This window comes from Lissotriton vulgaris, chromosome 7, assembly GCF_964263255.1.
Source record: "Lissotriton vulgaris chromosome 7, aLisVul1.2, whole genome shotgun sequence".
In the NCBI taxonomy this organism is placed as follows: Eukaryota; Metazoa; Chordata; class Amphibia; order Caudata; family Salamandridae; genus Lissotriton; species Lissotriton vulgaris.
The window spans coordinates 1,349,359,692-1,349,371,605 of record NC_141695.1 but is presented as its reverse complement, the minus strand read 5'-3'; the positions used below and the strand labels follow the sequence as shown (position 1 = coordinate 1,349,371,605).

General features: G+C 42.8%; 1 protein-coding gene across 2 annotated transcripts; it reads right to left on the bottom strand.

Moving 5' to 3' along the window:
- Positions 1-480: 480 nt before the first annotated feature.
- On the bottom strand, positions 481-11,615 carry LOC147703668 (zinc-binding protein A33-like). Of its 2 annotated transcripts, XM_086932011.1 has the most exons (9): positions 11,325-11,615; positions 9,777-9,848; positions 8,757-8,932; positions 5,923-6,333; positions 4,958-5,053; positions 4,331-4,564; positions 2,021-2,043; positions 1,806-1,936; positions 481-1,642 (listed from the first exon to the last, which is right to left on the bottom strand). In XM_086932011.1, the coding sequence occupies exons 1-9, from the start codon at positions 11,512-11,514 to the stop codon at positions 1,098-1,100; spliced, it is 1,878 nt and encodes a 625-aa protein (XP_086788137.1). In that variant the 5' UTR covers positions 11,515-11,615; the 3' UTR covers positions 481-1,097. The 2 variants fall into 2 exon arrangements, with proteins under 2 accessions (XP_086788137.1, XP_086788138.1); XM_086932012.1 differs by lacking the exons at positions 8,757-8,932; positions 9,777-9,848 and having other exon boundaries at positions 11,325-11,593.
- Between the last annotated feature and the right edge of the window lie 299 nt (positions 11,616-11,914).

Here is an 11,914-nt window from a genome sequence, read left to right as displayed (position 1 = left end):
TGCCAGCAAGATAAACCATAAACAAGGTTCTGGGTCAGTGTTCCGGCAGATGCAAGACTTTTTGACGTCTGTTTTTGTAATCATATGCTAACGGTGCAGAGCTTAACATTGCAATGGAAATACGTTCTGCAGACCCCAGAGATGTTGCTTTATTTTTCAATTCCACGTATTACAATCTACTCGAAATCGGTCAACTAGGTATAGTATTAATGTCTTTAAGTGAAAAAACCGAACGTTTAATGTGGCATAATCGTGCCTAAATGTCAGTTCAAAATTGATGGGAGGCAGATCTTGCTGGCATGGCAACAGAGTCCCAAACAGGTCCGCAACATTTGTTTAAAGCCAGTACTTGCAAATGGACAGTCAATTTCGTGACGGTCACATGAATGATAGTAAATTTGGATCTTATGGCCAAAAAAGTGAACACAAGCATACCCAGAGAAGTTATCACATTTGTAAGTAGTAAAAAGATAACAGAACTTAATTTCAAAGTTTATTTAAGAAAACAGTACAATTTCTGACCAACGATGAACCAATAGGACTTAAACAGCAAAATATACAACAGAATCAATGATCCATTTTGAAACTGGCACTCAGAAATACACAAGCAAAGCAGAACATTGAAATGGTATCCTTTTAAACAAGGCAATTGCTAAAATGTAACGAATTTGAAACTATAAAATCCAAGTGTTATCACGTTGGTACAGTATTTGATGAAGGAGATGCCTTCAAAACTTACCATCTTGCCCTGCAACATACACATTAAGAATAATAAATTGGTCAGTTACTATTTTTCCCTGAACATTAGACAAAAGCAGCAGCCATAATAAAGTTACTACCTTTACCCTAGTTGCAGGTATTGCAAAGACATCCCTAGGAACTTACCTACAAAATGTAGATAACTAGGGTACACAAGCTACACTAACAAATCAAAGACCAAGGTAGGGGCCATATGTATACTTTTAGGGTCCAATCTTGCTTTAGATAGTAGCTCCAAGAAAACACAAAGTACGGCAACGTTTTAGGCAAGATGTGACATGCTTAAGAGTAAACAAAAATGTGACTGCAGTACTAATGTGGTCAGGAAGGGAACTGGATTATAGCTTTGTGTGAACAAGCTTCAGTGGCTCTGCATTCTTGCCAGAATCTTGGAGGAATGGTGAAAGATATGGGTACAGCTTCTCAGTAAATACCCCATTGAAGGTGTAGATGGGAGACATGTCATCAGCATTGTAAAAGGACACCTGCCCCCCTTCGTAATCCAGGTACACCCCTATCTTTGATGGCTTGGAAGTCAGGTTCAGGGTCTTTGAGGGAGACTCCAATGCCTTGAAAGCATTACCATTCCTCAGCCATATTGCCCAATAGCCATTCTTGGGATTCAGCTTGATCTTACCCTTCCTGTTACTAGACTCACTGGCCATTCCAACATCCCAAGCAGTTTTATTCCCCACTTCCACCTCCCAGTAGTGCTTCCCAGAGTCAAATCCCTCAGCACCAAGCACAAGAATACACTGGCTGAATCTCTTTGGATTGTCTGGAAGTTGCTGCTTGGTATCTGTGTACTTCACACTTGTCAAGCCTTCAGACAGCACCAGATTGGGATGTGCAGTGTGGGGGTCAAGAGTCAGTGGAGAGAGACCTGCAAGAAGAAAGCAAAAACTTTAGATGCCATTGTCAGTTTTGAGTACAAGTTGTGGTGCTGACCAAAGAACAAAGCAAAAGATGTGCCTTAAACCTGCATTTGCACCTGGAACTTGAACCACAACCCCTTTAATTTGTGCTCTTAAAAATGAAATAGCTACCTGGCTGAACAAAAGACTTCAGCTCCTTCCATATGACGTACTGAAGCGGACCCTTGAAGCGACCCTGGCTGAGATCCTTGTTAACCAAAACACTTTCAGCTGGAACACCTTTCCTGTGCTCCTCACAGCACCTGAAAAGAAACCCAAATGCATTTAATCAACTACTTACTACACAAATAAAATGTACCAAAGCTTTAAAGGAAAGCCATACATACTTTTCAATGAAGTTCTTTATATCCTGCAGGAAGGAAAAAGAAAAAATAATTAGTGATGAGCCAATGCCCAAGATTGCCATCCAAATCCTGCATTACATTTGGAAGCTCCCCTGCCAGGTAGTTCTACCTGGCCTGGGGAGGTCAAGAACCTCTACCCAGGTATGGCTTTGTTTCCGGGTCAAGGAGCAAGAGCTCCCACCAACAGTTGGTTAGGTGTCCCCTCTGGAAGGGTCCCCCGGGTGCATGGTAAAACTGGACACTGGGACCCATGCAGGATTATTCTGAGACGTTTGATACCAGTAAAACCCTAGAAGACAGTTACATTTAAAAGGCATACCAAGTAGATGTTAGAGTAAGGACTTGTCTGCTCACAAGGTATAGGGACCCTGCCCCAGGGGCGACTCACTTAGGCCTCGTGCAGGCATGGCAGAGGGATAGGCCAGGTCTACTTTCAGCTGCCATCACGACATGCAGGCTACAACTGCAGCTGTGCCAGTTTGTGGTTAAAGGGTCCTTTTAGTGTGACATAAACCATACTGCAACACTCAGAGGCCTTTCCTGTCCCCCCTTCCCTACGTGCATTAGACAATGAAAAAGACTTCATAAAGGGACTGAAAACCTGGGTTAATCTACAGGACACTTGCGCTAGAGCCCTAGTGTAACAGTTGGATGAGCTTTCACCTACCTCCAACCTGTTTCCTACATCTGTGGATCAGTATCTGGCGCCTAGATGCTCCATGGAGCGATTGCTGCGCGTTATAAATGTTCTGTTACATTACATGAACATGGTAGCCTAGGTACCCCTTAAGGTGCTTGCAGGTAGGCCAGAATTGCGCCAATTGTGAAAACAATTGGCACAGATTAGGTTAACACGCCCTGTAACCTGATTAGAAATGACCCAGTGAACACTTAATCAAAATGCATCAGGTAGCTGGCAAAAGTTACGATACAGAAAGGGCACTTTCATACTCCTGGGTTTTCATTTATCCAGAGACCATGGTCAACCAGTTATAATCTGCCATTATTTCCATTGTAAGAACTAAAATGGATTCCAAAACTGCTGCGACTCCAATTTGGTAGTGAGCCAGTCAATCTCAAAAGATTAAAGCAGCCATGGAATTGAGCTAAGGGTCAGGTATGCTTAATACATCGCATTAAGTGGTCTCAATTTGCAAACAGTTTGTTCCCTACCTCTGGACCTAATCTATGTACAAATTCCAAATGACATTCATGAGATAGGCTGCAAAAGGCAACTCGATTGGACAGATTGGACACATAGGGACAGTGAACTGCAAGGGTTAAACCACCATGTCAGATTACTAAAATCATCTCTTCATTTCAAGTTATTACCCCATTTTTTCTTAAAGTAAACTAGGCTCGACTCAATTGGCTTTTTAAAAGCGACTCCCAATATGCTCTTCCAAGTACTCATTATCTGCACAAGAGCAGTTTGGTGAAGTTTAAAAACTAGAATGGTCCTAAAGATCTTGACTTTCCCACTACATTTTGGTGTACACAAGCAGTCTGAGATCAGTTTGAATAGCCAAATGATCATGTGTGGGGGCCAATCCAGTTTTACCACCACAATAAAGTCGAATTTTTTATTTGTCGAATCTTGTGAAGATAATCAGACAGAAAACTAAGGTCTACAATTACACAATGTAGTCTCATTTGGAGACAGGATTAATATTTCCTCTGGTTCTACTTTATAAAAAGGCTACTAGATTACTTATTTGGTTCGGATAGCAAGATGCAGCGGCAGCCATGCCCAGACTTTAATGCAGTGATTATCCGCATATTTAAATTAAGTGGTATAGGTGTGGTTAGACAAAGAAACAAGACGCTTTTTTCTATCCCTCAAAATCATTTTCACTCAAATAAGACCAACATGTCCACGACTTGGGTTAGCTTTTATTACCCTAGACTAATTCACCAAGAATTGTTTTTTGTTCCATGGTAGCATACTACTCACCTAACAGCGCTCAACTTATGGTAGTAAAGGGATAGAATACAATTTCACCTTCAGATAAAGAGTAAGACCGGGTACTGTGCATTTATGTCCATCAATCAAGACTGCAAATTCTAAAGATTCCACTGTTACAGCTGCAATACATTCATTGAAGCTCCAACACCAGCTTGTGGGTATAACTCACAGTAGTGATTACTGACACTTCACAAATGTATGGCAGTGGATAAATTAAACAATTGATGCACAGGATGATTAAAGGAAGACAGCTGGGGTTAAAAGAATAGGGGTGTTTTGAATGGTCATAGCGCCGAACTGAGAAATCCTTTATAATAAATACTTACAGTCAGGAATGCTATTGGATCACTTTCATTGAGCCTGGACTGCGTGGTTGAAATTGCCTCTTCAATAAACTCGCAATTATCAGTCATTTTAACCAAGTTGGTCTCCATATCCTTCAGCAGACCTTCTCCTTCTGCATTGAGATCCTCCACCATTTTTGCTTCTTTTTCCCGAAGGAACTGGTGAAGTTTTTCAAACTCGCTCTCGATGTGCTTCTTATAATCTACAATATTCTCCTAAAGTAAATCAAAATCGTAAGGGACCATATTAGTAGAATTCGGGTAGGGCATGACTAATTAGATGTTCACAGGCTTAACTATATGGGATTTACAGAAACTGTCAACCACGAGAAGCTAGTCATGAGCAGGCCAATAAATACTTAAATGAATCGTTTGCGTATCTGGTGGATTCATGGCATGGAGTAGTTGTGAACCCCAAGTTTAGCAGGACGCATGGGTCCCTTTTTATTTAGCCTTCAAGGTGGTAACTGCTCGCAAATGAAACCTGCCCCTTTGGTTAGCAGCAACAAGAACTGTAGTTGTGGAAGCTAGCAAGTTCCCCCACCGATTCAATGTAGTCACTCTCCCACAAAACCAGTTAAGTTGCAGTTTAAAAATAAGTATACTCACTCTGTGTAATGCAATCTTCTGGCTTTGATCACATTTCAGCTTCTGGTTTTCCTTCATCGTGGTCTCCAATGGGGTCACCAAAGCGATCAGTTGGTCCTAGAATTAAGGTAGTGTCATAAATGAGCTGTCAAACGTTGGCCATTGAGGGAGCCAAGTCATCGAAATTATGAGATATAAACAGTCCGGATCAGCATACTCACATAGAATTAGTCCTCCGCATAAGTCAACCCGCTCATGGCTAAATACACTTGAACCACTACTGGAGATAAACTACAAAGACTTGATACTCATCTGTACTACTTGTCGAACACTCTGTATTGTTATTTCGTTTCTGAAATTACCTATTGATTGTTTTATGTTATCACCTCAATGTACCTTTAACATGACTGATGTATCTGCGTATACATGCTCCCCCCTCTGTAAAGCGCTCTGATATCTGCGAAGATCTTGTTCGCGCTATATAAAACTTTCAAAATAAATAAATAAATAAACCCTGCCATATAATATACGGACGATATATGCTTAATTCTAGCGGAAGTGATTACTGGGAGAGACTAGTTCAGCGCCAGAGAAATAAATCAGTAGATTTGGAGCAAGGGCCATCAAGTTTTTACGAAATAGATACTTATCTGTATCTCAAAATAGAGGGTAACGATTGCGACATTGTGAACACATACCGACAAGGAAGTATGTCCAAGGTGGGGCATGACCAACCGACTTCCATGTAAGGAGACAATGTCAAATGGCCTAGCGTAAAATGGCCATTTTATGCAAACTACATCTATGTGAAAGTTAATTTGTACTAAAGTAAAACGCAACGAATCTAGCTATACCTGTATGCTGAGCCGGACCTAGATAATTTACTTATCTAGGTTTCGTTCATGCGTCAGGGCAATAGAAAAGCAATGGATTAACATGAGTTTGAATTCAGGTGGCCAAACCCCTCATCTGCTTTAAATGCTTACCCGGTACACTCCGACTGCATCCTGGATCGGCAGGAAGTTGTGGTTTGAGTGCTTTAGAGAGTCACGGCAGATTACACAGGCCAAGATCCCATCATCCTTGCAAAACAGTTTCAGCCTCTCGTCATGCTCGTCACATTTCTCCTTGGGCTTAACATCTTTATCTTTGACACCAGCGGCTGCTTTTTTCACCAGGCTAGCGAGGACTCGGTTGGTGGTGTACTTTCGTTCAGCTAAGACTTCCTTACATTCTGGACAGGAAAATGGGGCAGAGGCACTTTCCCAAGATTTATCGATGCAGTGCTTGCAGAAATTATGACCACATTCCAAAATGACGGGTTCTTTGAACAAGGACCTGCATAGCGGGCAGGTCAAATCCTCCGTAAAGTCATCCTCTTCGTCCACTTTCCGTTTCTAAGGAAAAATAAACAACTTTAGGGACCATAACAGAGTTTGGCATTTTTAAAACTAAACAGGGGACTCACTGCACGTGACATCAGAAATGACTCAAGAGTAACAGGCAGTTGTCCCTGCTAGTTACCCTCGAGTAATCAAGTCAGCGTGCACAAAATGGGCATGCACCCAACGAGCATTGCCCTTTGGTTTCTTTACCGGTGGGAGGAGTCTCCACCCACACCCCTCCGGTACCAGAACCACAATAGGCAAATTTACAAACGGCTGAGCTGCCAGTCGTGCTTGCAGCTACACTTTGAAACTCTAGTACTCACATGGTGACCTAGTGCCCAGTTAGAGGTCCGACAGATTACCATCAAATGGGCATGAGCCGGTATAGTGACCGTTAATCGCCAACACTCGACAAAGAACTTGCAATGTGCCCCCAGAGATGGCACAAGCAAGCTGGCGCGGCTGCTGCCTTAATTACATATGCGGGATATTTGTTGGTTCCCTGAACAGACACTCGTGCAAGGGCGTGTCCTAGAACGGGGGACAATGTTGAAAAATGTGGCGCGCCATTAACATGGTTATATAAATTTTACCTTCAGGAGTTGAGGGCGAATGTTGGACTGAACACTGCTAGAACAATGCTAAATAAGCAGCTGTATGTAGCTGGCCTGGTGGAGTTCAGCACCCGTTCCATACCACCTTCACAAGAGCTCACGCTTTAAGCATAACTCAAGTATAAACGCTTTGGTAGACATCAGCAAACAAGGCCGTTGTAGCTTTAGCACAAAGTTGTTATATCCGCTGTCTCCTTTATTACACCGGCCTAGATTGGATGCACATTGGCAATGAACGTGTTCATTTGTTCCTTTCCAGAATCATCAAACATAAGAAACACAAAAGATGATTTAGAGGGACTGTATTTATTTACACGTACAATTAAAGACACAGCAGCTTTTAAAATGATAAAAGCTAGCCGAGCATCAACATCCGTTGGCAAGGAAACGGTCGGAGTAGACTATATTCTCGGTTCTTCACACGAGGTTCGCAACTCTAGCGAGTCCTCGATTATTATAAGTGAATTTGATCTACAGCAAGCAAAAACTAAGTTATAAGGAATCTTAATAAAATTTAAATTGGTATCCATAGCTTGTTCAGTTTTAGTACAAGTACAGCTAATAGCATGGACAGTTGGTGACCTCAAATCACTACATGCATCAATTCGAAACATGTTTACTTGCTCATTAAAATTAGTATTTCTATTGTTAGACCTCTTCTTTGTGCAAAATACAATGTACACGTGCCTACAGTATTGAGGTTAAAATAGCATAAAATTGCACAAGTGGGGCTCAGTGCCCAGTAAACATTTAATAGGGGAACCCCAGAACTTAGTTGAAGCGCTGCTGTAGATAAAATGTAGCTACCACGTGCATGAGACTAAAGCAAAGCAGTCGTGGGCCAATGCATATTTACTCAAATTGGAGATTGTAAAAGGTACCTGTAAGGAACGTTTGAGACTGTAAAAGGTACCTGTAAGGAACGTTTGAGACTGTAAAAGGTACCTGTAAGGAACGTTTAGTTTGGGGTGGCGACTGCCCAATAAAAAGCACAACCACACTACAACGCACCTACTCTACTGTCCAACTCAGAGGCACTCGTTTACGACCAAGGGAAAGGAGGCTGAATAAAAACCAGACACCACTGGTGAACAATATACATAAATGCAACTAAGGCTAGAGCAAAGCTAACCCAACATAAACGTAGTATCGGTGCCGGGTAAACCTACGTTTACGTGGAGGCAGACTAACATGCAGGCAGTCGTGAGTAACTGTTAAGACACTACATATCAGACAACTACAGGCTCCCAACTTATTGTAGAGCCCAATCAAGAACAAAGTCTTAAACTTTAAAAGCACCCCATAAACCACACAAATACCACTTAATGTCAAATAAGCAGAGAATAAAGTGCAATATGCAGAACTACTGTTTACACAACAATTTGAACTAAATTAAAAAAGGAACCACTTTACAAATCATTTGCTGGGCGGGGTGGGTTTGAGACGTGTCGTAGTTCCCTTTGTCACACAGAATAAAAGCACTCCATAAACCACACAAATACCACTTAATGTCAAATTAAGCAGAGAATAAAATGCAATATGCGTAACTACTGTTTACACAATTTGTACTAAATTAAAAAAGAACCCCTTTCCAACCCATTTGCTGGGCGGGGTTTGAGACGTGTCGTAGTTCCCTTTGTCACGCAGAATAGTACTGTTCACTCGCAAAACACCGGTCCACGCAGTGCACATGAAATGCAGCTAAGATTTTTTCATGCTGTCGCGGCGATATGGTTGTGCGTGGACTGCAGCGAACATACCTAAAATTGGGGACCTGCTTAATACCACACTAAGCTTGCAAGGGCGTACTGGCATTACCTTCTGATCACCGTCTCCATCTTCGATTTTTCTTTTATTGGTTCGGGCGACTTTCCCCTCAGACTGGTCTGTCACGCCATTGGTTTCATCCTCTGCGTTATTCAATTCTTCACTCTTTATTGGTTTGGCTTGCAGCACACGAGACTTGTCCACCCATTCATTCTGACGCCGATTCACTGCAGAAAAAGTTAGCTTACAAACACTTCGCAATAGGAGTTGGATGAATGTAGTACATGTGAGCCCTCTTAATTGGAGTGTCTAAAAGTATCGTTAACGGGGAGCTCCCCCACACTCAAAGCCGTTTAAAACGGGTTACCACAGACAAGGAAACCATCAAAATTAAGCGCCTTTACAAAATTAGTCAATAAGCTACTGACTTTCACCAAACTTAAACACTCAATTTAACAGCAAAATGTACCACCAAAAACTAGGGTGTAGACTTAAAGTGGAAAGTAAACGGACATAGGGAGGGGAAGTGGCGTGTATGTAGTGTAAGGCCCACACAACATTTCTCCTAGAAAGATAAATCGTTACCCGTTAAGGCTATGGGACAATGCAATCCATTTTGTAGGGTAAACGCGAGTGAAACAAGACGCCCCTCAATTTCAGAGCATTTGGTTGCGCGCATAAATTGGAAGATCTGCGACCAAGAATATCAAGATAAAGTTATCAATTCACTCACTACAGCTAACGCTCCAAAAGGAGTGAAGCAAGTAACGTCAGTATCACAAAGTATTGGCAAATAGCCCACCGATGTATTCGCTACAAAAATTATTCCGCCAAAGCCAATAAACAAACCCAAATAGCTTGTCGATTGTATCAGAATACGGTAACAAATAAACGAAAAAAAGCAACTCTAGGAACTAGTGCATCTTTACTCCTTCAGCTGCGTCTGAAACGATGCAGAAAACGTTAATGGAGTACATTAAAACGTGCGACAAGTCACTGGTTGTAACATTGACAGTCGAAAATCTACTGCTGAGCTAAATATTAAATATTCACTGCTTATTTGAGACTTACATCCAACGTAGTGCACGTAGAACTCCTCGGCGTTCTCTTTGGTCTTGCGGGTCTTAATGATCTCAGCAGCGTCTACCAGGAAAAAAAATACGTTAGATCTCGGCCCACTTAACGCTGCGGTTTGCACAAGCACGGCCATATGTTACTTACTTAAAAATAGTTACCAAACAATTGATGATTCATACCAAGTTGTCCTGGGGTCATCCCTTCCATGACAAGCGATCCTTAAAATGGATTTCAAACGAAATTAGCCCTGTAGCAGAGGCCATCTCCAAAACACGGCAGTGAGACGAGCCCCTGCAACAAAAGGATTCACAACAAAAGCCGCGAGAGGAGCGTGGGATGGTAGATGCGCTTCTTTGCAGAGCACAAACAACGACAATGTGTCCTGGGCTCTCGGGCCGAGCTGTCCCGTGTGGTTACCACAGGCTGTTTCAGAGGGCTCCCGTCAGACAGTAGCTTAATGACCACAAGTGGCCTCCGACCGACTCCGTCTCTAGAGACTTGTAAATGCAATGTAATACTGGTAGTCTTACTGAAATGGTCTAAATACATGTGCGATACATACATCGCGCCTTTACGAGCTGGGCGTATGGAACGCACCACTGCAGAATGGCTGGTAAACGTCGGGACAGAAGTGCTTTGGTGCTGGAGCAAGAAAATATGAGAGTTATGCCCGATTTCAGTAAAGTAATGGGGTACTGTATATCGTAGCGTTAAGAACACCAGAAAATGTTATTTAATGAGATAACCAGTCTTTCTCGGGGCAACACTTGTGGTCAAAGTCGAAATCGGAGTTTAATGGCAACGCTAAAAGACCGATAGTCACCAATCCAAGATGGAGACCAACCAGCCTGGATACAAAATGGTGGATCGGGCGAGCGCCCGCCCACTACTAAACGCCATGGCATCCATTACGGTTGTACCACGTGACAGACTGGCCAATCAGAGACCTCCACCGCATTTTCAGCTGCGCAACGGTCTCCGATAAAGGCATCGGAACCATTTTCAAAACGAACTTTTGTGCCGATACAAGAGTACTACAACTCAATTCGTATTAATGAGGTGCAAATGTTGTATCACTAAAGATTTTAGGGCACTTTCGAGGAGATTAAAGCATATAGGATGTACAACTGCCGCCGGGGGTCGGAGCGTGTCAGGCGCTAAACCACATCCGTGGCTCTGCAGAGAAACAGAACGGGCAAACGTAATTCGCCCTTCAAGTTTTACCAGATACTCACACGGTAATGTGAGCTCCGATCGGAGAACGTTTTTTTGAGAACGCACATGTCTTTGGTAGACTCAGAAGTCAAATAGACCCTCTGTAGGCAACACCAAGGTCGCGGCTTACAACCGCTGCCTCATTTGGTAATCTGTCTTGTGTCTTAACTCCAAAAGTATGACATGCTCATACCACGGAAAAAGGACAACACTGAATAACCCCTTAAGGCCAGCACCATCACAAATGGAAAGTGCAACGGAATTGGCATGACCCCACAACCCCCTCCTCTCCAAGTTCCACCCTCAACCGTTTCAGTCCTTTCTTACGTAGGGTGTTGTCGCTACGACGGCACTTGTATGTATTGCCGATGGTAACGGTTTCTGCTGGTTCCATATTTTCCTCTTCGTCGTCATCACATTCGTCCTCATCACCCTCCAGGTTGTCCTCTTCCTCATCCTCCTCGCAAGTGCCGCTCTGGTCCATCTTCTCGGGCTCGGCGACGGTAGAATTTGCCATGGCACCGGTAGGAAAAGCAGGCACTAAGGGGACGAAAAGGGATACTCCTCGCACGCTGCTGTCCAAGAGAAGAAGACTGAGCTCAGTCTCGGGCGGCAAAGAAATACATCGAGCGTGATGGCGTCACAATCAAGCGGACGCCTAGAAAGGCGAGGCTCAGGAGTCACGCCTTATTCTTCTGTCACAAATTCCGCATCCATCTTAGAATGGCTGCATTTGTAATTTGAATCACAACTGTAACAGGAATATGAGCTCAAACAGCAACATATTGCTTGCAGTGACATATTTTGTGTCGTCATCAATACTTAAAATAAATGTTTTGTAGGATACAGTCAGAAAAGAACATATGTTACGAATTAAATGAGTTGTAATATTTTTAGACACCATAAAAATGTTTTTC